The following is a 25,111-nucleotide window of genomic DNA, read 5'->3' as shown; positions in this document are numbered from 1 at the left end:
ATGTTTCTTTGTCTTCCCATTTTGGCTGCCTGCCTGTGTTTGTTTCTATGTATTAGGTAGGGCTGCTATGTCTCCTGGTCTTAGTAGAGTGGCCTTATTTAGTAGGTGTGCTCTGGGGCCCACTGGCACAGTCTCCCTGGTCACTTGAGCTACACACTCCAGATGTGTCCCTTGTGTGGGTTGTGTGTGCCCTCCTCTTATAGTTGAGCCTTGGTTGTTATTTGCACTCATTGTGAGGGACTGACCCTCAGGCTCACTGGTTGTGAGGACTGGCCTTCACTATAGTAGAGAAGTTGTTGTGTGGGGGCTGATCTTACAGAGCAGGATCTGCCTCAGCAGGACTCTGGTATCTTCCCAATCTGCCCCTTTGGGTGTGTCGTCCTGGGAGGTGACTGGGTGATGCTCCAACTCATTTTGAAGCTGGCCACTGGGCATACCAGCCCCAGAGCCACCTGGGAGGGGACCTGCTGCAGGCCAAGTTTAGCCACAGACCGTGCCCCATCCTGCTGCCCTGCTCTGGGCCACCCAACAGGAGCCACAAAGCAATGCACAGATGGCCACCTCCTATGCCACACTTGGAAGTGCCTTGAGAGGCCAAGCAATGAACCAAGGCTAGCTGCCACTAATGCCAGGCTTAGGGCAGCTCAGCCAGAGGTACGGGACATTCCAAAACCAGATGATGCTTGTCTGGGTTCCACTAACCTTTGAGAGACCCTAGAAAAGTATGCAGCATGAGCCAAGGCAGACAGTTTGTACGAAAAAGCCACTGGAATCGGCTTGGGTGTGCCCAAAAGCTGGGTGGGGTGTGGTCTAAAATCACCAGGGCATAGTGAGCCAATGGTGTCAGCCAGGTTGATGGAGACTCAGATCTGGTGGCCACCTGCGTCTGCACACTGGGAGGGGCAGGACTCAGCAAAGGAACAATGGCTTCTGCCAGCATCTCCATCAGGAGAAACCTGCCCCTCCAGCCCCTGTCCCAAAGCCAGACAACTCAATATCCCCTCGTATGTCCCTGTCGCCCCTCCAGCTGCTGGCCCAGCACTGGAGCTCACAGCCAGTGATTCCATTGGTGAGTAAGTCCTTGCGTGCTCCCTTTAAGAGGAGTGCCTGGGGCTACAGCTGCCTCTGTCTCACTCAGCCACAATCTCCGCTGGTTTTCACAGCCAGAAATTATAGGGACTTCTCTCCCCAGCACAGGAAGCCTGGGCTGGATAGCCTGGTGTGACCCCTTACTCCTCTGGGGAGAAGTCCTCTGCAGCCGAGATATCCCTTCAGATTTTTAATGGTCACACACAGGTGTGGGACCAGCCGTTCCGCGCCTCTGCTGCTGCTACCAATCTGGACATGGCTTCTTCTCTATGTCCTTAGTTGTAGGGCTTTGATTCAGCCAGACTCCATGCTATTCTCAATGATGGTTGTTCTGTAGTTAGTTGTAATTTTGATGTGGTCATGAGAGGAGGTGAGCACAACATTTACCTATTGTGCCATCTTGTCTGGAATGTACCAATCAGAATCATGTTTTTAAGATTCGTGCGTGTCGTCCATATACTTTTGTATTGCGAGTACTTTTCCATTTCGTGAGTATGCCATAGCTTGTTCATTAACTCTCCTATTGATGGACATTTGGGTGATTCCCAGTTTGGGGTGACCGTAAGCTACTGTAAGCGTTGTCGGGTCTTATGATGGTCTTATCAGTTATCTTGGGTAGTACCTAGGAGGATGTTGCTGGTTCCTATGATAAGTGCATGTTTAACTTTATAAGAAACTGCCACACTGTTTTCCTGAGTGGTTGTGCCATTCCATACTCCCACCAGCATGTGTGAGTGACCCACAGCCACCCCAGAACCAGGCATGCTCAGTGTTTCAAATCTGAGACATTCAAGTAGGTATAAAATCATATTTCATTATGGTTTTAATGTGCATTTCTTTGGATGACAATGATTGTTGAGCATATTTTTAATGTGCTTATTGGCTACTTGAATATCTTACTTTGGGTAATGTCTGTTCTGAATATTTTGCTCATTGTTTAAACTGGTTTGCATTATTTTTTATCACTGGTTTGCAAGAAACTGTATATTCTGGATATAATTCATTGGTCAGGTATATATTTGGCAAATATTGCATTTCCTGGTTTATGACTTGCCTTTTTCATTCTCTTAATGAGGACATTTCATGAGCAGAAGTTTTCAATTTGATGAAGTCTAACTTAACAAGTTTTTCTTTTATGTTTTTCATTTTTTGTGTTTTTGTATTTCATAGCTGTTATATTTTAATCTGTGGTCCTTTTAAAATTAATTTTGTGTGTGGTGTGAGGTAGGGGTTGACAATCTTTTATTTTCCCCCCACACATATATCCAGCTGTTATAGCAACACTTGTTAAATAGACTTTCATTTTCTACTGAATCACCTTGGCACCTTTGTTGAAAGTTATTTTTTTCTACATGTACATCTCTTTGTAGACTCTATTCTTTCACTGATCTGTTTGTCTGTCCCGACACCAATACCACACTGGCTTAATTGCTAGAGCTTGAAATCAGGTAGTCTTCCACATTTGTGCTTCTTTTTCAGTTGTTTGGGTTATATGGGTCCTTTTCTTTTCCCTACAAATTTTAGGATTAAGAATCACTTTGCCAATGTTTTTAAATTGACAAGTTGATTCTTAATTATAAATAGCATTGATTGGAATTATATTCAATATGTTAATTTAATTTAATTAATTTGGGAACAACAAATGGAATTTTCCAATCCATGAACATGGTACACCCCTCCACTCAGCAAAGTTCTACAGCTTTCAGAGTTGAGGTCCTGCATATATTTTTTGTTAAATTTATTCCCCAGCATTTTCTGTTTTCTGGTGTTATTGTAAATGGGATCTTAGTTTAATTTTCCATGTGTTTGCTGCTAGTTTATAAAAATGCAACAGATTTTTGTATGTTGACATAGAATCTTCTGACATTTATTTATTAGTTCTGGTACTTATTTTGCAGATTCCTAGGATTTTCCATAGAGACAATCATATCTTCTGATAATACAGTTTTACATCTTGCATCCCAATCTCTTTGGTTTTTATTTATTTTACTTGTCTCGCTGTGCTAGTTGACCCTCCAATACAATTAAATGAAGGTGAGCAGACGTCCTCATGTCATTCCAGCCTTAGAGGACATACGTCCACTCTTCCACCACGGAGTCTGATGTGGGCCACCAGTATCTTTGGCAATGACTTTCCTCAGGTTGAGGAAATCCTCTTCTCTTCATTTGGTAAATGCTTTTTGTCCAATGTTCTTTGACAAAATTTTTGTTAAATTGTATCAGATGATTTTTCTGCTTCTAATGAGATGGATTTAGGAGTTTCTTTTTATTCCTAGTTTTCTAATGGTTTTTATCATAAATAAGTGCTGGGTTTTGTCATATGTTCTTTCTGCATCTACTGAAATGATCGTATGATTTTCCCCCTTTATTCTGTTAAAATAGTGAATTGTGTTGACTGATTTTGAAATGTTAAAAGAACTTTGCTTTCCTGGGATAACTGTACTTGTATTTCGGGGCAGTATTCCTAGGAAAACACTTAGGAATAAATTTAACCAAGGGTATACAGTACCTCTACCCTGATATAAAATGTATTCTCTTTTTATACGTTGCCAGATTTGATTTACTAACAACATGTTAAGGATTATTGTGTCTATGTTCAAGTGGGATGTTGGTCTGTAACTATTTTTTGTTGTAATGTCTTTGTCATGTTTTGATGTTGGGTTTAAGGTGGCCCTGTAAAACATGTTGGGTGTTCTCCTTTTTTCTGTTTTCAGTTACATTACATAAAATAGTCTTATGTTACGTGAAAGAGTTTATGTAATGTAATTTTATGTTATGTAATGTTTCTTCCTATGTCCATATACATGTAATATATTTATTGGTATGGCTGAGGGTAGGTCTACCATGTTGCTATTTGTTTTTTATTGATCTCGGTTTTGTTTCCTGTTCCTTCTGTTCTGCCTTCTCTTGGGTTAATTGGGTACATTTTAATATTCCATTTTATTGCTTCTATAGGCTCTTTTGGTATACTTTTTATCATTAGTTTTAGTTGGTTGTTCTAGGTATTACACGATGCACCCTTTTTCTTTAATTATAGACTTTAGTTTTAGGGCAATTTTAGGTTCACAGCAAAATTGAGTAAAAAGTACAGACATTTCCCACATATTCCCTCCCCATGCACTCACTCAGCCTCTCCCACCATCAACATCCTGCATTAGAATTATACCCTTGTTATATGACCTTGACATGTCATTATTAGCCAAAGACCACAGTTGACATTAGGGTCACTCTTCGTGTTGTACAGTCTGTGGGTAATGACATGCTTCTACCACTGTAATGTCAAATATAATAGTTTTACCGCCCTAAAAGTCCTCTGTGCCCCACCTGTTCCTCCCTCCCTTCCCCCAAACCCCTGATCTTTTTACTGTCTCCGTAGTTTTGCCTTTCCCAGAATGCGTACAGTTGGAATCATACAGTATGTAGCCTTTTCAGATTGGCTTCTTTCATTTATTCATATGCTTTTCAGATTCCTCCATTCCTTTTCATGGCTTCATAGCTCATTTCTTTTTAGTGTTATTGAATAACACTTCATTGTCTGGATGGATCACATTTTACTATCCATTCACCTTCTGAAGGACATCTTGGTTGCTTCAAAGTTTTGGCAATTATGAGCACAGATGCTGTACATATTGTGTGGAAGTTTTTGTGTGGAAGTGAGTTTTCACTTCCATTGGGTAAATACCAAGGAGCGTGACTGCTGGATCATGTGGACAGAGTACGTTTGGTTTTGTAAGAAACCAGCAGACTGTCTTCCAGAGTAGCCGTTCCATTTTGCATTCCCACCGGCAGTAAATGAGGGTTCCTGTGACTCCGCGTCCTCACCAGCATCTGGTGTTGTCAGTGTTTTGGATTTTCATCTTTCTAATAGGCATCCAGTGGTATCTCATTGTTTTAATTTATAATTCCCTTAATGACATGATCTTTTCATGTGCTTATTTGCCATCTGTATACATTCTTCTGTTGAACTGTCTTTCAGATCTTTTCCCCATTTTAAAATCATCCTTAAGTTTTTAGTCTATTTGGAATTAATATTGTACCACTTCACATTAAAAGTAAGGACTTGCAGCAATATAATTTCACTTGCCCCTCCCCCACAACTGTTGTGCCATATATTTTATATCTGTGCTACAGAGTGAATGTTTGTGTGCTCCCAAAATTCAAATGTCAAACTCCTAACACCCAATGTCATGGTATTTGGAGGGAGTGGGACTTCGTCATGTGGGTGGAGCCCTCATAAACGGGATTAGTGCCATTATAAACGAGGCCCCAGAGAGCTCCTCCACCCCTCCCCGCCCCGGTCACGTGGGACACCAGGAAGTGGGCCCTCACCAGACACGGAATCTGCAGGCACCTTGGCCTTGGACTTTCAGCCTCCAGAACTGTGAGAAAATACATCTGTGTTGTTTAATCCAGTCTGTCTATGGGATTCTGTTAGACCAGCCCCAACGGACTAAGACACTCTGCACACATTATAAACAACACCGTTCAATATTACAATTTTTGCTTTAAGAATTGCTTTAAGCAGCCAGTTGTCTTTCGAAGACATTATGAGAAGAAACTTGAAGATAATCTTTTATAGTTACCGACACATTTGCCCTTTCTGGTGCTTTGATTTCTCCCTGTAGACCCCAACTTCTAACTGGTGTTATGTCCCTTCAGCCTGAAGAGTTTGTTTTTTCTTTTAACGCTTCTTGCCGTGCAGAACTGCTGGTGACTAATTCCTCCACGTTGGCTTATCTGAGCATGTCTGGATTTTGCCTTCCTTCTCAAAGATGGTTTTTCAGGGAATAGAATTCTGCATTCACAGTTTTGTTTCCTAAAAGACGTTTAAAGGTGTTGATTCATTTCTTTCTGTCTTGCACTGTTTCTAATGAAATCAGCTTTTATTTTATCATGATTCCCCTGCATGGAATGTGTCATTTTCCTCTGGCTTTTTTCAAGGTGTTTTTCCTTTATTGTTGGGTTTCAGCAGTTTGACTCTGCTGTGTGGAGCCCTGGTTTTCTTTTTATTTATTCAGCTCGGTGGTCATTGAGCTTTCGTGGTCCATCAAATTGTGTTTTCACCAAATTTGTAGAATTTTCAGCTACTGTTTTTTCAAATGTATTTTATACACCATCCTATCTCACCTCTCATTCTGAGACCCTAGTTACCTGTGTGTGAGAAAGTTTGCTGTTGTCTTCAAGTGACTGCCTCTATTGTTTTTTAATCTTTTTTCTTTCTTCTCTTCAGATTAGATAGTTTCTGTTGACCTGATTCTTCTGCTGACTCCAAACTGCTCTAAGCCCCTTCATGAATTTTTTTATTTTAGACGTATTTTTAAACTCTCCAATTTTCATTTGATTCTTTTTCATAGATTTCTCTCTTGAGGTCCCCCATCTGTTTACCGTTTGCTAACATATTTTTCTTTAGTCCTTGGATGCACTTATAATTGCGGCATTAACGGCTCCTTCTGCTCCTGTCAACATCTGTGTCATCTAAGGGTTTACTTTTTAATTTATCTTGCTACAGCCTCTACAACTGTGTGCAACATGTTAAGTCCACAGATGGAATAGACCTTAGATTTGCAAAAAAAGTCTCAGCCTTTAAGAGATTTTTGCAAAAGTCCTGTCATTGGTACCGTAATCCATTTGTTTGTTGGATTTTATCCTGACACCATTCTCCCCAAAACGAGTCTTGTGGGGTCACTGGACACACCGTCAAAGCCCAGACGTGGTGAACCAGAGCTGAGCCCCTTTGTCATCACTGTAATTAAACTTCCCCAGGGGTTGTGGGGTCACAGTGAGGTACACAGGCTGTCAGAACAGACAAAGTCCAAATAGCACGTCCGATCAGCTGCTTGTTCCCAAATTCTCGTTCACCGGGGGGCATTCCCGGGGCGTGTGGCACCCACGCCCTTCTCCCTGAATGTGCACCTCGTCACCGTGGGGTAAGAGTGTGTGCAGGATACCTTTCCCCTGGCGAGTGCCACCAGCCCGTCTCTGTGGCCCTACGTGGGAACCTGACTTGGCCGTGCTGGGACATGGCTTTTTCTGGAGCTCACACAGCCACTCCGGGAGTTCCGGGCCTTAATAAATGATCCACAAATGCAAACCACTTAGAACAGCGCCTGGAACGGAATAGAGCCCAATAAATGTTGTTACGGTTGTTGCAATCTGTAAAACAATAAAGGAAAATCTCCTTGCCAGCTGTCCCAGCGGCCACTCCCCTTCCAGGCAGGTACTTTCTGCTTACAAACTAGACCTGAGCAGGAGAGAAGGGCATAGGGAGAGCTGTGCCCAAACCTCTGAAGTCAGACTTAAACTGCAGACAGGAAGTTCCCCTCCCCTAAACGCAAAAGGGAAAGCCCCATCCGATCCCTGCGGTGGTCCCACACACAGCCCAGCCCCCACAGGTGCGAGATACCCTCCAACACGTCACACGTGCTCCTGACATCCTCCGGTCTACTTTGCTTTCTTGGTTACATCTGACAGGCTCACAGCATCCAGCCACAGTCCCACCACAGGTCACCTGGGACATCCATCCCTTTGGCTTCCGATAAACGAGTGATTTCTCCATAGGGCAGACCATGGAAAGGGCCCCTGTGCCTTTAAGGAGCAAGGTGAGGTCACTGTTAATAACATAGGTTTATTGTGCTCCTGGGTTATAAAGGAGACGTCCTCATTCCGCATGTGTTTTATGAGGTTCATAAACAGTGAATTGCCGATGACTGTACCCTGGGCTAGAATGTCCTCGACCGGCTGGAGGGGCCGGGAGAGCGCAAGTGGGACTGGTGAGTGTGCCCCTCTTACTTCCTGGAAGCGAAGTGATGATACCCCAGGAAGGAGGGGAGGGCGAGTCAGATGGGGCATGCCAGCCCTTCCTAGTCATAGCCCTGGACAAAAGCAGAAATAAATGCACTCCCCCCCGCCAGTCCTCAGGGCCTCAGGGGTGTCTGTCTTTGGGGCCAAGCAATGTGGGTTCTTTTCCCTCATGCAAAGTAAGGGACCTCTTCCTGAAGGGACAGTTTGGGGCTTTTTTTACTGCTTTCGGAGAGTACCTGTTACGTACATATTTCTTGGGGGTTGCTCAGCGTCTCCGCTTCAGGTGGCACTGCGGTGAAACACGGTTCCATGCACCGTTCAATAGCATGGAAACCGCCGTGGAGCCATGCCACCGCTGCCCGTATCAAGAGAGAGGGGAGCGAAGGGGAGCGCCACGGCAGGCACCCCACGCGTGCCCACCGGGTGTTGTTTGTGGCACCACTGAGGGGCCAGAAGCTCGGGTCCAGATGCCCGTGCCGCCATGTCTGCCATCATCCCTCAGGGCGCAGGTGGGGGGCCCAGCGTCCTACTGGGACTGAGCTTGCGTTCCTTTGCCCCAGGGGAGCAAGATAGGGCACCCGGAGCAGCTCAGGTGCAGAGGACAGTAGGATGGTGTCATGGTTACGACCTGCTCTGCACAAGCTGACGAGATATGTGGAACAGCTGGCCGGCCATCCGCCGTAGGGCGTCACGTTAAACTGATCTGTCCTGTGGATCAGTGGAGCCAGATTTTTATGTCCTTCTGTGCTGGGGACACTCAAGGTTTGTCTGAGACAAGTAAACAATTCCCGGAAGGGGTGGGAGAAGCAGAGGCGGGTTCCTTGAACTGTCCTTAGTGGCCAAAGGTGGGGTCGGTTGACAGCCTCTGGCCAGCAGGGAGGAGTGATCTGCTGGGTCACAGGATTGCAGCTGGGGAAACACTGCCTGGGCGGGGCCGTCCTGCCCACCAACCGCAGGAGACAACTCCACAGTCACCTCCAGGGCTTAGGTTGCCCCAGCCCCCTTGGTCCTGCCCCAGGGGCCAGGTCCTGAGGCCACTCCAGTGCAGGCTCATGGCCCGAAGCTGGACTGATGTGTCAGCCCCTAAAAACTAGACCCAGCCTCTGCCAGCCTCCGAGACTGCCCTGGAGCTAAACTAAACTAAACTCCTCTAGTGTGTGAGACTCTGCCAGCCCCAGCACTTGCCCATTGGTGCCTGTCACCCAAGAGGCCCGTGGACAAGCACCCCACACCAGCTAACTTAGGCCAGTCCAGGTGTAAGCAGGTGAACAGCAGCCCAGACTCAAAGAGGCTGATGACCAGCCCCCGGAATCCTCTGTCATCATCTGGGATCCTTTGCGGGGGCCGAATCTTTAGCCTGTATTAAAGCCGTCGGTACTAAGCTTATGTCATGCGCTTAGTGAGCATGGAGCAGCGCCCCTGAAGTCCGCTGAGGGCCCAGGCTCGGGGACACGACTAGAATGCACGCCAGCTGTTCTTGTGAACCGGTTTCCTCTGGAGAACGTGGAGGTGGCCCGTGAACATGGCTGGTCCTTGCTGGGCTTCCGTCTGTGTGATCAGCTGTAGTTCGTGCTGACGTCCCATCTCTCAGAATCTTATTTCCATTCTCCCTATTTCCTAATACACATCCAGGTCCAGAGGGACCCCAGAGACCCAGTCATGTCCGACCCTGAATTGCCAGCACCCCTGGTTGCTGCTTTATCCTTAAAGCTATTAAGAAATTCTGAAAACAAAATTACTTGAATGTGCTTTAATTTTAAAAATTCAATATGCACCATGCAGCTTCGAGAAGAAAAAAGGGTTTCCTACATAATAACAGTTTTTTCCTGATAGGTTGGGAACGATAAACACTTGCCACTGAAAACTGCTTGTTGCCCCTAAATCCAGGGGTTCAGGGCTATCTGAGGGTTCCAGAGGCGCTGAGGGAGTGAAGGGCACATTTGAGACATTGCAGGCAGGATGCTGTCACTTCTCCACCTGGAGGTGGTGCACCCGGAGCTCTGCCTGTCACCCCAGAGACTAGGAACTCAGAGGGGGGAGGTACTGAAAGCAAGAAAGGGTGTCGGGGACCCTTAGTGACGTCGGTGACACTTAATGATGTAATCGCTGTCGGCGACCCTGAGTCATGTAATAGAAGGGCCAGAGCTAAGTCAGTCAGCGCTCACCAGGCCCTGTCCCTAGTGCTTTGCGCACAAAAGCACAGTTCATTTCTAAGTTCTGGAACCCCCTGGGAGGAAGCAGTGGCCGATGCAGGAATTGCAGTGAGGCGTGGAAGGGGAGGTGGTTCTTTCCTGGTCTGGCTCTGGGGGCGTGGGGGGTGGCCTTTATGATAAAAGCATGTTTGCTCCTGCCCCCTTGCGAAGGAATGCAGATGGTGTGTTATAAGAAGGCGTGTGAGCCCAAGACCTGTGCAGTGGTGCCCGGGTCCTTCTCGCTGGAAGCTCAGCTCTGCACCTGGGCCCTTTCTGGAAACAGCGGGTAGGTTGGCACGGGGCACATAGGCTGAGGTGTAACTGTGACATGGGCCAGAGTACGAATGTCTGCCCCGTGGCCTGAGCCGGGAGGAGAGAAGGTATGCGATGAAGTCACAAAAAGCATGCTTACTGCTTGGGTTGGACATGCCATTTAGGCATTAAAATCCCATAATGCTCAAAGGCTCCCACCTCAAAAGTCCAAAGGAAAATTCCTCCTGAACTACTTTGTCCCATTCTATCTATGAAATGTTTTATGTAACTCTTTATTTTATAACAATTACAGATTCACACACAGTTGTAAGGAAAAATACAGAGAGCGCCCATGTAGACTTTTCCAATTTCCCCACAATGTGACATCTTTGGAAACTGGTGAGAAACCATAGCCAGACTGTTGGCAGGGATACGGTCCAGACACAGACCGTGCCATCCACACAGGGGTCCCTCAGCTGCCCTCCTGTGGCCACACCCTCTTCCTCCCACCCAGCCCCACCTTCTCTCCCACCAAGCACTACTCTCATCCCCATTCTGTAATTCTGTCATTTCAAGAACATTCCATAAATGCAGCCATACATTAGGTAACTTTGGGAATGACGTTTATCACTTAGCATCATTCTCTGGAAATTCACACAGGTGGTTGCTGTATTGGTGGAACCTTTTCATTGCTGCGTCATGTCCCTGGGGTGGATGGACCAGTTTGTCTGTCTGTTCCCCACTGAAGGGCGTCTGGGTTGTCTCCAATTTGGGGCTATTGCAAATGAAGCTGCTCAGAACACCATGTACAGCTTTTCGTGTTGTGAACACACATTTTCATTTCTCTGCTCTGGAGTACAATTGCTAAGTCATATGGTAGTTATATATTAAGTTTTTTTAAGAAGCTGCCAAACCATCCTGGAACAGAAAAAGGTCATTAGTGGAGAATCCAAATAAATCTGGAGTCTACTTAATGATTAAAAACGAAGCTGCCACGCCATTTCCCCTGGCAATGTGTGGTGATCCAGCTTCTACCCATCTCTACCAGCATTTGGGGTTGTCACTGTTTTTCATTTTAGTCAAAGGTGCAGTGATACCTCACCGTGGTTTTAATTTGCATTTCCTAACAGCTAATGAGGCTCAGTATCTTTTCGTGTCCATATTTTTCATCAATTTGTTCTCTTCAGTAAAATGTCTGCTAGTGTCGCCCATTTTCAAATTGGGTTGTTTTGTTTGGTGCTGTTGGGTTTTGACAGTTACCATCATATTCTACATTCAAGTCTTTGTCAGACACGTGGTTGGCAAACAGTTTCTCCCCGACTGGAGCTTATGTTTTCATCCTTTTAACAGGATCTTTCTCAGAGCAAAAGCTTTAATTTTGATGAAGTCCAGTGGATCAGTTTTTCCTTTTATGGATTGTGGTTTTGGTGTCAAGTCTAAGAATGTCCTGCCCAGACTTAGGTCCTGCAGATTTTCTCCTATTTTTTTCTAAAAGTGTTATGGTTTTATATTTTGCGTTAATTTTTACATAAACTGTGAGGTTTAGGTCAAGGCTCATTTTTCTACTTCTGAATATTCAATTGCTTCAGCACCGCTTGTTGAAAAGGTGCTGCCCTTCCTCCATTGAACTGCTTTTGCACGTTGGTCAAAAATCAGTAGGGCAGAGGCGGCCGGATGGCTCAGTTAGTTAGAGCGTGAGCTCTGAACAACAGGTTGCAGGTTCGATTCCCACATGGGCCAGTGAGCTGCGCCCTCCACAACTAGACTGAAGGACAACGTGGAGCTGACGGGCCCTGGAGAAACACACTGTTCCCCAATATTCCCCAATAAAACTTATTTTTTTAAAAATCAGGCCATTTGTGTGGGGATGACTCTGAGTTCTCTGTTGTGTTCCACTGGGCTCTGTATCCGTCCCTCTGCCAGTGTCGCCCCATCTTAGTCACTGTAGCTACATAATAATAGGTCTTAAAATCAGAGAGACTGAGTCTTCCCATCTCACCGTCTTTTTCAAAACTGTGTTAGCTATTCTAGTTTCTTTGCATTTCCACATCAATGTTAGAAAATCTTGTCTGTTTCTACAAAAAAATTATTCTGGGGTTTTCATAGGCAATGAGTTAAACCTGTCTATCGATGTGGGGGAATTGACAGCTTTCCTATGTTGAGTCTTCCAACCCGTGAATAGGGTGTGTCTCTGCATTTATGTATATCTTTGATTTCTTCAATCAGTGTTTTGTGGTTTTCAGTGTACAGCTTCAGCATATGCTTTGCTATATTTATGCCTGACCTTTGTTTAAGTGTTTGTCCGTGGTATTGTGATTTTAATTTCAGTGTCTGGATGGTCATTGCTAGTATATGTAAATACAGTCGTATCTGTTTATCTTGTATCGCGTGACCTTGCTGAACTCACTTACTAGTCTAAAAGGGTTCCTGTGCATCCCTTGGAATTTTCTGTGTAGACAATTATGTCATCTGCAAACAGGGACAGTTTATTTCTTCCTTCCTGGTCTGCATGCCTTTTACTTCCTGTTCTTGCCTTGTTGCGCTGGCTAGACCTTCCAGCTCTGTGTCGGAGGAGACTAGCGAGGGCAGATCCTTTCTCTGTCACAGTCTCAGGCAAGAAGCAGCCCGTCATTCACCAGTAAGTATAATGTTAGCGGTGGGGTTTTTGTGGTTGTTCTTTATCAGCTGGAAGACGGTCCCCTCCATTCCTATTTTCCTGAGGGTTTTATCAGGAACAGGTGTGGAATTTTTTTTTTTTTTTTAAGATTTTTTTTTTTTTTATTGGGGAAGGGGAACAGGACTTTATTGGGGAACAATGGTCAAATTGTCCTTTCAATCTTAGTTGTGGGGTGTTATGTTCAGCTTCAAGTTGTTCTTTCAGTCTTAGTTGTGGAGGGCGCAGGTCAGCTCCAGGTCCAGTTGCCATTGCTAGTTGCAGGGGGCACAGCCCACCAACCCTTGCGGGAGTCGAACCAGCAACCTTGTGGTTGAGAGGACAGGCTCCAACCAACTGAGCCATCCGGGAGCGCAGCGGCAGCTCAGCTCAAGGTGCCGTGTTCAATTTTAGTTGCAGGGGGCGCTGCCCACCATCCCTTGCGGGAGTCGAGGAATTGAACTGGCAACCTTGTGGTTGAGAGCCCGCGCTCCAACCAACAACTGAGCCATCCGGGAGGCAGCTCAGCTCAAGGTGCCGTGTTCAATCTTAGTTGCAGGGGGCAGAGCCCACCATCCCTTGCGGGACTCAAGGAATTGAACTGGCAACCTTGTGGTTGAGAGCCCACAGGCCCATGTGGGAATCGAACCGGTAGCCTTCGGAGTTAGGAGCACGGAGCTCTAACAGCCTGAGCCACCGGGCCGGCCCTGGAATTTTTTTCAAGTGCTTTTTATGAATTCATTGATACGTATTATTAGATGAGTTTTTTTATTCTTTAGGTTTAGGCTGTTATTATAGTGGATCACATGGGTCGGTTTTTGAACAGTGAATGAGCCCTGCATCCCTCGGATAAACCCCACTTGATCGCAATGTATAATTTTTTGTGTGTATTGCTGAATTCTATTTGCTCCTATTTCGTTAAGGACTTCCGCGTCTATAGTCATGAAGAACGCTGGTCTGTAGTGCTTTTTTTGTTGCCTTTGGATGTGGTATCAAGTTAATATTCTCTTTATAAAATGAGTCAGGAAGTGTTTCCTCCTCTTCTATTTTCTGGAAGAAATCATTTAGAATTGTGTTAATTCTTCTTCAAGTGTTTGGTGGAATTCTCCAGTGATACCATGTGCACCTGGAAATTTCTTTTTTTAAATTAGAAACTCAATTTCCTCAATACTTACAGGCTGCTCAAATTAACTATTTCGTATTGAATGGATATAGTAGTTCATGCTTTCCTAGGAATTGGTCCATTTTCATCTAAGATGTCAAATGCATGTGTATAAAGTTGTTTGCAGTGTTTCCTCACTATCCTTTCGATAACTGCGGGGTCTGTAGTGATGTTCCTTCTTTTCTTTCTGATATTGGTGCTCTGTGTCTTCTCTTTGTGTTTCTGTGACAGTCTTGTTAGAGATTTGTCAATTTATTGATATTTTTAAATAACCAACTATTTCTTTCATTGATTTTCTACATTGTTTTTTCATTTTCTATTTTATTGATTTCTGCTCTTCATCATTTGCGTCCTTCCTGCTCTTATTGTTGTGGGTTTATTTTGTTCTTCTTTTTCTTAGATTACTGTGTTGACATTTTTTTTCTCTCTTCTAAAGTAAGCATTCAGTGCTATAACTGTCCCTCTCAGCATTGCTTCAGCTGTGTCCTATGGCTAAATTTTGATGTGTTATATTTTCATTTTCACTCAGTTTAACATCTTTTTAAATTTCCCTTGAGACTTCCTCTTTGATCCATGGCTTGCTTACAAGTGTTCTGTTTAGTTCGAAGTGTTTGGAGATTTTCCGTCTATAGTTCTGTTATTGATTACTAGTTTGATTCTCTTATGGTCGGAAAACATACGCTATAAGGTTTCAATTTTTTTTTAATTTGTTGAGGTTTTCTGTATGGTCCAGGATATGGTCTGTCTTGGTACGTGCTTCATAGACACCTGAAAGAAATGTGTGTTCCACTGTTACTCAGTGGGCTAGTCTATATATGTCAACTGTTTGATGGCCTTCTAAATTTATCTCAAGACTTTGAGATCATTAACTCTTGAAGGCTATGTGATGCATTCCTTTGCGAAAGACTTCAGAAGAAGTGATGTAAATCCTGCCAATTCACCAAGGAGGGCTCCCTGGTGGTTCTTGTCATTGGGGTCCCCGTTTTTCTTCCCTGGTAGGTATGGGCCTCTCTGAAACCTAGCGCCTCGGGTCAACACAGCTCAACACACAGTTCTGCGAAAGTTTCCTGGTGACATTTTTACTCTTATAACTTCAAAAGATGTAACAAAATGTCATTTTTCTTCTCATCAAATCACAGAATGCTAAAGCCAGAGGGAACCTTGGGTCATCCGATTTCCCCTTTCATTTGGAGGTGAAGGGATGAGGTCTAAAAAGTTTAATTTAGATTGATCAATTTTTTTAAACAAATTAACATATTCGTTATAGAAATGTGTAAGATATAGAGAAGCAAATATAAGAAAATAAAATTTCCATATCATCTTACAACTAAAAATAACTACTGTTATTATATCGGAGTGTATCCTGCAATGTTTTCAAAAATAGGACCACCCTGTATTACTGTTTTACAATGTATTTTATTGCTTTAACAATAGATGTGAGCGTTTTCCAGGATATTCTAACAGCAGAATGTGATTCCACAGTAGAGATATGCCGTCAGTTATTTATACCCATTTGATGGATATATAGGTTGTTACAGTTTTCACTATGTGAAAAAATATTGTGATGGCCACCTCTGTGTACTACATGAGTATCTCCTAGAAACGGAGACCCTAACTCCGAGCATTTGAACATTTCTAGCTTTTGAGCCCCTTTGCCAAATTGGATTGTTGAGACTTTGTGTGTGTGTGGGCAGGTTTCTTTTGGTTTTACTGGAGGGTGACGCGTAGCGTCAGCACCAGTGACATGAAGTCAGCACTAAGTGCTCAGTGTTGGGGGGGTGTCTAATGGCCAGCTGGAGCCACCCCCTCCCAGGAGCACAGTCCTGCTGGAAAGGACAAGTCAGTGAGCGTCCACACCTGCCCCGAGGTACCCGGCACTGGGCCAGTCAGGAAACAGGAAACCAGGCAGGTTTCATGCAGCCTGGGACCTGCGCCTTGTAAAACCAGCCGCCCAGCCCGGTGTGCGTGCCAGGCAACAAAGGGACAGACCTTGGCCTGCTTCCCCTCTCTGGACCCGCCATGAGAACACTCTGTTCTGCACTTGAAATATGTCCTGGACTTACTTTGTCGTAGTAATTGGCCCATAAAACGAATCAGGCTTCCCCTGTGTGGAGACCCAGTCCTGCCTGCTTTTACAGCTGGTGCCGACAATGGGAGGCCATTCTGCCGAAAGAGAGAGAGAGAGAGAGAGAGAGAGAGAGAGAGAGAGAGAGAGAGAGAGATAAGAGACAGGTTGGTGGCCTGGAGCCGTCCAAGAGGGAAAACGCTCTTGCGGGTGGGCAGGAGAGGCCTTGGGGTGCTGACCGGGCAAGAGCTTGCCTCCAGTATGGCAGGCCACTCCTCACCGCAACCTCAGGGCCACACAGCCATAGCGGTGGATTCAGGCCCAAGGGGACCCGGAGACCCTTCCCTTTTTCCATCTGTCTTTCTGTTTTGGTCTGTAGATAAAGAAGAATTAGTCCAGACCGTGCTGACCCAGGTTGCAGAGCAGTTCTCCAGGTACAGACTCTTCTAAATCATAATCTCCAAAGATAGGTGCTTGTTCTTCTAATGACAACGGGCCTCTTCGTTTGAGGCTGTCTTGGTCGCAGACACTTAACCTGGAGGAGCTGCCTTCCCCACGCGACCCTTCTGTGACTTCTGTAACTGAGCAGCCGGGTGGGGTCCAGGAAACACTCACCTTACACCTAAGACCATGGAAGGGGGCTCATTCGAATGAGGGCTCATGTTTGCCAAGAGTTTTCTGTACTGGCTGGCTCTTCTGGGACTCCAAATTCAACCTACAAGAATTGACACCGTTTGAAATAAGCTTTGTCACAGAGATCCTGTGTAGATGTGGGGCCTTTTCATTCCGGGTTATCTGGCCTTACTTGCCTCTTCTCACTTATTTCACTGCCGGGGTAACTCCGGTGGGGGGAGGCCATGTGGTGGCACTTCCTTAAAGCTTAAGAATTGTTTGCTTGAATGGGTTGGAGCCAGGAGAGGTCACACCAGGTCCCCTGAAGGTGGTGTGTGCCCAGGGGGCAGGGGGCAGGGCTGTGAGCAGAGGACCCAGCTGTTCACTCCCAGGTACTGCTCACTCCCAGGTACGGGGAGGAGACATCCCCACCAGCACCTCAGGCTTGGAAACCACACCCTCTAGATAGTCTGAGGGTGTGTCTCTTTCCTCCTCCCACCCCCACACACTGTGAGTTCCTTAAAAGCAACTGGGAGCGTTCTCGTGTCCCCCCTCACCAGCCTACCTGCACACCTCCCCCGTGGCAGTGGCTCAACAGCTGTTTGATGGACCCACTTTAACTTTGAGAATCTTATGAGTTACTTCTTGTCTCCTCTTATTTTCACTCCTAGAGCATTTAAAATCAACGAACTGAAAGCAGAGGTTGCCAGTCACTTGGCAGTGCTGGAGAAACGCGTCGAATGTGAGTGAATCTTGTGTTTCCTTTCTGCTTAGATGTCTTCTTACCTCTGTGTAAATTAACTAATAAGCTCGTGGTGCAGAGGGACGGGAAGTGTGATGTGTTTTCTTTGTGAAATGCCTAAACGTTGATTCTGACAAAGGCTAGGACGGGGCCTCACCGAGGCACTTTCAAAGTAGCACCGCACGTACAGGGTGACACGTTCCACAGAACAGCGCCTGGAAACAGCCTTTCCGAGCAGGGGGGCACAGAATAAAAACGGGAGGCCCCCCAGATTTCGACCTCTCTGGACAGGATCTCCTGCTGAGTAATAAGTGTGTGTCTCTTCGTACATAAGTGGGGACGCGCTGACCGCACGCTGTGGTCTGCTTTTTGGGAACATGTCTACTAAACCATTCTCTGTGGTTTCCAGTCTCCGTAAAGGAAAGCAGAAAAACTCTAATGAGCATAGGACAGTCGATTCAAGTCTTGATTCAGTGACGCCCCAGCTAAACTTCGGGGCGGAGGACAGTATCTAGTCATGTGTCCTCTGTGTCTTCATCTGCAAATAAGGCGAGTGCTTGAACCCACGTGCGTTACAACTTCCCATCCGACCCCCAAGGCAGAAGGCTCTCTGTCAATGTCAAGGCAAAGGTGAACGGTCCACGGCACCATGTCCATTAACTGGAGGGATGGGTAAACCAAACGCAGACCTGAGGCCAGCAGGGCTGGGGCGTCACCAAACACCATGCGGCCAATTCCTGTTCACAAGGACTCACTGAATGTCACTTCTCATGTCTTGTTTGAATTGCTTGGATTGTTTTCAAGGAAAAAAATTCAGGATGATACAAAAGCCAGTTCTCCTAAGTCACCGGAAACGTGGTTCATATAGTCATGCTTTACAAAGTACGTTGACATTTTTAAAATCCTTGCCGTCATTCGACCTTCAAAACAGTTTTGCTTTCCCCAGTGATGATGGAGAAGCCACAAAGAGATTAAGTGATCTGCCAAGTTCATCCAGCAAATTAGAAATATAGATAAAACTGGGACCAGGACCAGGATCCTGGAGGGCTGCTCTCACTGCCTGCTGCCTGCCCTTCTGTGACATGTCACCTTTCTCCACGCCTGGCTGGGGGCCCCCCACCAGGAGACCCGAGAATGTAGATTAGAAAGCATGCCTCGCAACTACAGCCACAGACACTGGTTGTGGCCGCATTGAACAGACAAGGGGTTTTTCCTAAAGGTTTTGGGGGAGCTCCCAGGGTCACCAGGAGGACTCAGGAACGGGGCTCGGTGTTTCTGCAGCAGGGAGAATGCTCCAAATCCCACGCAGAGCTGACGCCGTGAGGGTGGCAGGCTGTGCACCTGAGCCCCAGATGTGCGGTGCCTGCCCCAGCACCTGGCACTCTGTGCCCAGCCGCCTACAGCCCCATGGGCACGGCTGCACACAGCCAGGTACTGGTGCAGGTGCAAAGTCTGGACAGAGAGGAGCTGTGTGCCCACACCCTCGCTGCAAGGGAGGCCAGAGAAATGCATGTGTCCTGTGGCTGCCGTGACAAATACCACAAACAGAAATGTGTTCTCCCACAGTTCCGGAGGCCGGAGTCTTAGATGAAGACGTCTGCAGGGTCAGTTTCTTCTGGAAGCTCTGAGGGGGAATCTGCTCCAGGCCTCTTCTAGCTTCTGGTGGTTGCCAGCCTCCCTTGGCTTGTGGCCAAATCACTCCAAACTGCCTCCATCTTCACGGGGCCTTCTCCCCCGTGTCTCGTCCCCAGTCCCATCTGCCTGTCTCTTATAGGGACGTCTGACTTTGGGTTCAGGGCCCACCCTATTCCAGAATGCTTTCGTCTTGAGATGTATGCCGAAAATCTTTTTCTAAATAAGGTCCCACTCACAGGTTCCGGGGCTTAGGATGTGAGCACATCTTTTGGGGCGACCCAGTTCAAGCCACTACAGTGAGCATTTGGGAGGCAAGCTCAACTTCCCATCAAGCCCCCCAGAGCAAGGAATTCTCCAGACGTGGAAAAGAACGTAGAAAATGAAAAACGTTCGCTGCCGAGTCCCCGCCTGTATTTACAGAGAGGAAAGTCACAGTCACCACCTGGTGAGCAGATGCCCCGGGGCCAGTGGGTACCTCGGCACTGCCCCCTCTCCTCCAGGTCCCTCTGCTCCTCCCACCCTCTGCCCACACAGAAGCCAGCTCCAACGCCCACCGCCCACCGTTACTTGCAAACAGGCAAGTTGAAGAGGCCAGTAAGGGATTTTCAGAACTCGCACAGAGAACTACGGTGACCTCAGTTTGAGTGGCTTCCGGCGTCTGGCCATGGAGACAAGATCAGGCCAAGAAGACTTTATTTTGCCTTCACGTGGTGTGTGAATTGAGGACCATTGAACGATGCAGCCCATATGATCTTCTCCCCTGGCCTCTTTGAGCCCGGAATTCTCCGGAACTGCTTGCTCGTCAGAGGGAAGGCATCTGCCCACCGGGTCCTTGGGTAAATCCCAGACATCCTGCACATGCATATAGGTTACCTGGAAGAGGTATCACCTGTTTGCCCTCCGAGCTCAGGCTGGATGCATAATTCAAAATGACCAGTGTTTTAACTAGTTGTGCTCATTTCTAGCACTGAGACCCAGGCACGCAGGAATGAGGTTTAGGGAACTTACCTTTCTTGGGAATAGGGAGGAAGGAACAGTCCGCAAGTTGTGGGCTTGGCAGTGGGTTCGCCCCACAGCCCTACTTTGGGGCTTCTGCCCCCACCAGCCCCCGGCTCTCCCCCTCCTAGCTGCCCCCCTCCCTTCAGGAACATGGCCATGTAGGTTCACACCCCCAGGAGGTCGCACAGTTCAGATGGGCTCTCATCCTCCTTGACTCCACCTGGCTTTGGACTGGCCCCCTCCTGGCGCTTCTGGCTGCCACCTCCAGTCTCCAGCAGCCTCTATACTGGCACGGAGGTGGCAGGGTTGCCTGTCCTGTGCTAAGTCCCAGGGGGTATGAGTTCCCGAGAGCCACCACCAGAGAGAGCAGTGCCTTACCCCAAAGATGTGGAAGAGCAGAGGGGAGTCCTTTTGAGGACAGGGGTCCTGCAGCTGGACCTCTCATGCATATCACTTGGGGAAAAGGTCATGCCGGCTACTCAGGTCAGTCCTGACTCTGCACAGCTGCCAGAGCAAGCTGGCCTGGGCCGGTGGCCAGGGAGGCTGCCAGGAGCATGACTGCCCCCCTGGCCCCAGGCCAGATATAGACACTCATACACACACATATAAACACATACATGCACACAAAGCACACACAGCACACACACACATAGCACACAGCACACACACATAAACACATGCACACACATACTCACACGCACAGCACACACACACACAGCACACATCCTGCTCCCGTCCAGCCTTTGTCCTGTGCCCGGGGCCTGGACCAAACCCTAAACACAAGGAGAACTGGCCCCGTGGGTAATGCAAACAATTCATGAGATGCAAAGCTGAAACCAAAGCTCATTTTTCTCTGTCACTTGGGAAATGTGCTTTATGCAAATTCTTTACCAAAGTCCTTGGAGGAAGTGTTGAAACACGACTCACGTGTCTTTAAACATCTTGCATTCACTTGGCAGCCAAAGGAGGGCCTCCCCGGCCCGGCCCTCTGCGGCCTCTTACGTGACCCCAGATAGGCCAGTGGAGGCCAGGCAGACAGCTGCCCCCGGGCCCTGTTCTGCTGCTCCTGCCTGTCCCCAAAGCCACTGTCCCTCATTCTTAAGGGTTCTCCCTCACGGGGGCCTCTGACTTGCAGAGGCCTATAGAACCACCTCTAAACTCCGAGAGGGGACAGCTGGGTTTCCAGATGCGCTCATGCGGCCAGTCCGCCTACCTGGGCCGCCTGGTCGGGGAGAATGAACCGGGGCCCCCAGTGCTGGGAGGGTTAGGGTGCTTCTGCTTTCCTTTGGAGCCCTGATGTGTGCCCACCTACGTTCAAAGTTCAAAATGGACGAGTAAGAGGGCGCATGTATGAAACTGACGTCCAGTCTCAACTCGAGTCCCCCGGTTGGGTAGGGAGTAGGGGCGGGGTCTTTCTCCCTCCTCTGGGGGGTGGGGGGGGGCAGGCTGGGCTGGAGCCGGCCCGGGATGTGCGCTGTGGAATCTTCTCTAAAAGCAGCCCCGTCCAGGAAAGGACTGGGAAGCAGGAGCCGCTCAGCCACCGTCTGGGCCCTGCTCCCCGGCATCCTGCTCCTTAATCCCAGGAAGAGTGGTTTTTCTCGTCCACCGATGAATGCATGACTTTTGCCATCTTGTTACACACTAGCAAGTTCCTTAGCAACCAAGCTCTTCATAAACATAATTGCCATGAATTCTGAATCCCTGGGATGCAAATTAGTGATATTATATTGTGTCTCCCAAAAGGCTTAATATTAATATCACGCTCAGTAAATGGCCAGGGAGTCTGAGCCAAGTCGAAGAGCGATACAAACATTACACACTCACCAAGCACCGTGAGCCAGGAGGCGGCTGCTAACACACCCAGTGCCCTTGCCTTACTGAGAATGGAAAAAACGAAGAGGAGAAAACAGAAAAAGTAACATGATCCCCGCTTTGTCTTTCGAAAATTAAGAACGGATAGGTAGATAGGCAGATGTTTAGAATGCAAGGCGGTGGGAGAGCAATGCCTACAAGGAAGCCTGCCAGTGTATATAGTATGAAATGGGTTGTGTCTGGCCCAATGGGATCATAGATAAATTATCAAATACTCTTCTTTAAGATTCTCCTTATTCCCTCTGTTTTCTGCAACAGTCATATGTTACTTTGTATAAAATGATGTTTGCAACATAATAACGTAACCAGGACGTTGAATGGCAGGGCACAGGCTCTCCCCTGTGGACTCTACACCACACACTTCATCTCTTCCCCAATCTGCTCACTTCTTGGATCAAAGTCTACACCACATGCCAGGGCTCTCCTCCAGATCTATTCACTTTCTGGAATTTTCTGCCTTCCTTGTGTCAGTAAAACTGAGCTTCTTGTCACTGGTTTTGAATCTACCGTTTGCTGATGTCAGCGTCCTCCTGGCAGACGCCCTGTGGTCCTCTCCGGCCTGGGGTGAGGTCCTGCAGTGTGGACCGAGGTCCGGGATGCCTGCAGCGTCCTCCCGTCCAAATACAAACCGCGAACGGTGTGTGCCCGTGTGCCTTTTCCTGGAAGAGGACCTGTGGCTTTCAGTAGTGACTTCTTCACGGTGTCTGTGACACAAGGAACAGCCAAGGACACCCCACTCCACATTACAGTGGGCTCCTAGTGAGGGAGCAGAAACGCACCCAGCATCAGCTCCCAAATTTCCCCAGTGGCAGTGCATGTGGCACCGGCCACTGAGAGCCACCTCGCAGGCTCCGGCCACTTGCACTTAAGACCCCGTGTTTCGGTCCCCAGTCCTGGTAGGAGGGACGGTGTCCCCGGTGTGGCACAGAAGCATGTCACCAGGACCAGATTTGAGTATCAGATCCTCAGAGTCTGCTCACTTTGGGCAGAAAGAAGCCATGTTTTCGCGTAGCCTTGGCCCCACTTGGCCCCTGACCCTGGGGTATTTAGGAAACCTCCCAGGGAGGTTATGGTTCCAGCCCTCCTGCCTGGGGCGCTGCCCTTAGCCAGTGTCCCCCAGCATGTGCTCTGGCGGGGTGGGAAGAACTGCTGAAGTCACTGAGTCACTTTGTTTTCAGTAGAAGTCATCCGCATTTATTTTTAGCCGTATTCAGAGCCACGCTTGATAAGAAGGGGAATTGAGTAGCATTGCGAGGCGTATCTTTTTGCACAAAAATTGAGGTGTGATGGCAGAGTGACAAAGCCAATCTTTTTATTTCTGATGAATGAGTCAAATCTGAAAGCCTTTCCCAGGCTGCCTGCCTGGTGGCAGCGTTTCCAGGCCCCTGTGCAGCCAGCCAGTGTGACCAGCTGGAAGTCGCACGGGCTTGGAGGCGTAAGCCCCACCTCATCCTTTGATGAAAGCTGAGCCCTGGCTTTCCGGGCACGCTTGTGCCGTGGGTCTCCAGGAATGCCACACAGCCCGGGTTCTACTCATCCGAAGCGGCTGCTCAAATCCATTTCAAATCCATACTTCCTCCTGGTGAAGGGCTCCAGGGAGGACCTTCAAGTGCAAAGCTTTCAGGCTAATGAAATTGTCGTCCTTGCTGGCAAGGCTGTGGTTTTGCCCACTGAGCCTTCCGTTGCATTTTAATACCCTGGGGCCACATTTCCCCCTTTTCTTTTGGATAATAGACTTCTTTGTTCCGTGTCCTCAGCTGGTGTTTAGGGGTATGGAGAGAGAGAGCCAGAAGTGGGTGCAAGGAAAGTCAAGATTCAAGGAGCAGGGAGAAAGGGCTTGCCCTATAGAAACACACAGATGCGGGCGACAGCTCACGCTTGGAAGAGGCCTGAGATGTCAGCGTGGGTTGTGGCCGAGCTGAATGGGGTGGGGGCTGGCGGGATCTGAATGTCACAGCCTGGGCAGGGGGGAACCACTGCACTGAGCCAGCTGTCCTCCCAGCAACATGGCAGCCTCCAGCTAGCCCCCGTTACCAGCCTTGCGAGGTCCTCCCTGTGTATCCATGGTAACCCCCTTGTTTCTCTTTGTCCCCAGTGGAAGGACTAAAAGTGGTGGAGATTGAGAAATGCAAGAGTGACATTAAAAAGATGAGAGAGGAGCTGGCAGCCAGAAGCAACAGGTAAGGTCTGAACTGAATGAGCCAGGAGACGGGCCAGGGGAGAGCTCAGAGGGGCCATGGGGCTGGGGGTGGGGGGTATGGGCTTTGTTTTCCCAAAAGCAAGTCTGAAGTTTGGAGCCGTGTGATCCGGCCCCCGGCAGGGTGGGAGCAGTCTGGAGGCCGCCCTGCTCTGCTTGGGATTTGCTTTTCAATCGCACAGCTCACTCGTCATAGGAGAGAGGTCCTGGCGGATGGAGGTTAGGAAGCTGACTGCATCTCAGGGGGAGTAGCCCTCCTGCAGATCAAAGTGTTAGGATCAGCTTAGCCAGACTGAAAGAAGGTGACTGCAGTTTTTAACAAAGGGGACAATAAAAGGAAAATGCGCTTGGCTTTCAGGGGACAAGCGTCCTGGTGCCCCACAGGTCCCACTCCCTGGTGGACGTCCCCACAACCAGAGCAGCAGGTCGGGGAGAAAGGCCTGTGGCTCACCCGGATGCAGAACTCACTTGAACCGGGGAACCAAGGGTCTGTCCACACGTGCCCCTGCGGAGCCGACATTCATGAAAAAGACACACAGGCTTCCTCACACCCCCTTGACCGTAGACCCCTCTACCGAACCAGGGTCACAGCAGTTGTCGAGGCTGAGGGACCGCACGGCCGTGAGCCGTACCCGTGTGCGGCTGGGCCGAGGGCTCTGCTGACAGGGCCCAGCCCCACCCCTCACCTGCTCCTGCTTCTCTTCACGCCAGAGTCACATCCAGGAGACACGTGGTTACAATGTGGCCCGTCACCCCCCGAACGCCATGCCCCCCACATGCTGCTGGGGTCGCAGCAGGGCCTCACAGCATTCAGTGGGGTCAAATGAACCTGAGGACAGT

The 25,111-nt window shown here is 48.1% G+C and overlaps 1 protein-coding gene across 7 annotated transcripts in view; it reads left to right on the top strand.

Moving 5' to 3' along the window:
* The window catches only part of PDE9A (phosphodiesterase 9A), a 95,674-nt gene that overhangs the window by 42,643 nt on the left and 27,920 nt on the right, over positions 1-25,111 (top strand). For 6 of the 7 annotated variants that reach the window (XM_088794399.1, XM_074324826.2, XM_074324821.2 and 3 more), the window contains 3 exons: positions 16,594-16,648; positions 17,498-17,568; positions 24,170-24,254. In XM_088794399.1, the coding sequence (XP_088650525.1) occupies positions 16,594-16,648; positions 17,498-17,568; positions 24,170-24,254 (211 nt within the window). The remainder of the gene's footprint in view (positions 1-16,593; positions 16,649-17,497; positions 17,569-24,169; positions 24,255-25,111) is intronic. The other variant, XM_074324824.2, reaches the window with a different exon arrangement.

The sequence above is a fragment of the Rhinolophus sinicus genome, chromosome 17 (assembly GCF_057876585.1).
Source record: "Rhinolophus sinicus isolate RSI-liver-muscle chromosome 17, RSI-T2T, whole genome shotgun sequence".
Lineage (NCBI taxonomy): Eukaryota > Metazoa > Chordata > Mammalia > Chiroptera > Rhinolophidae > Rhinolophus > Rhinolophus sinicus.
This window is presented reverse-complemented; position numbering and strand designations above follow the sequence as displayed.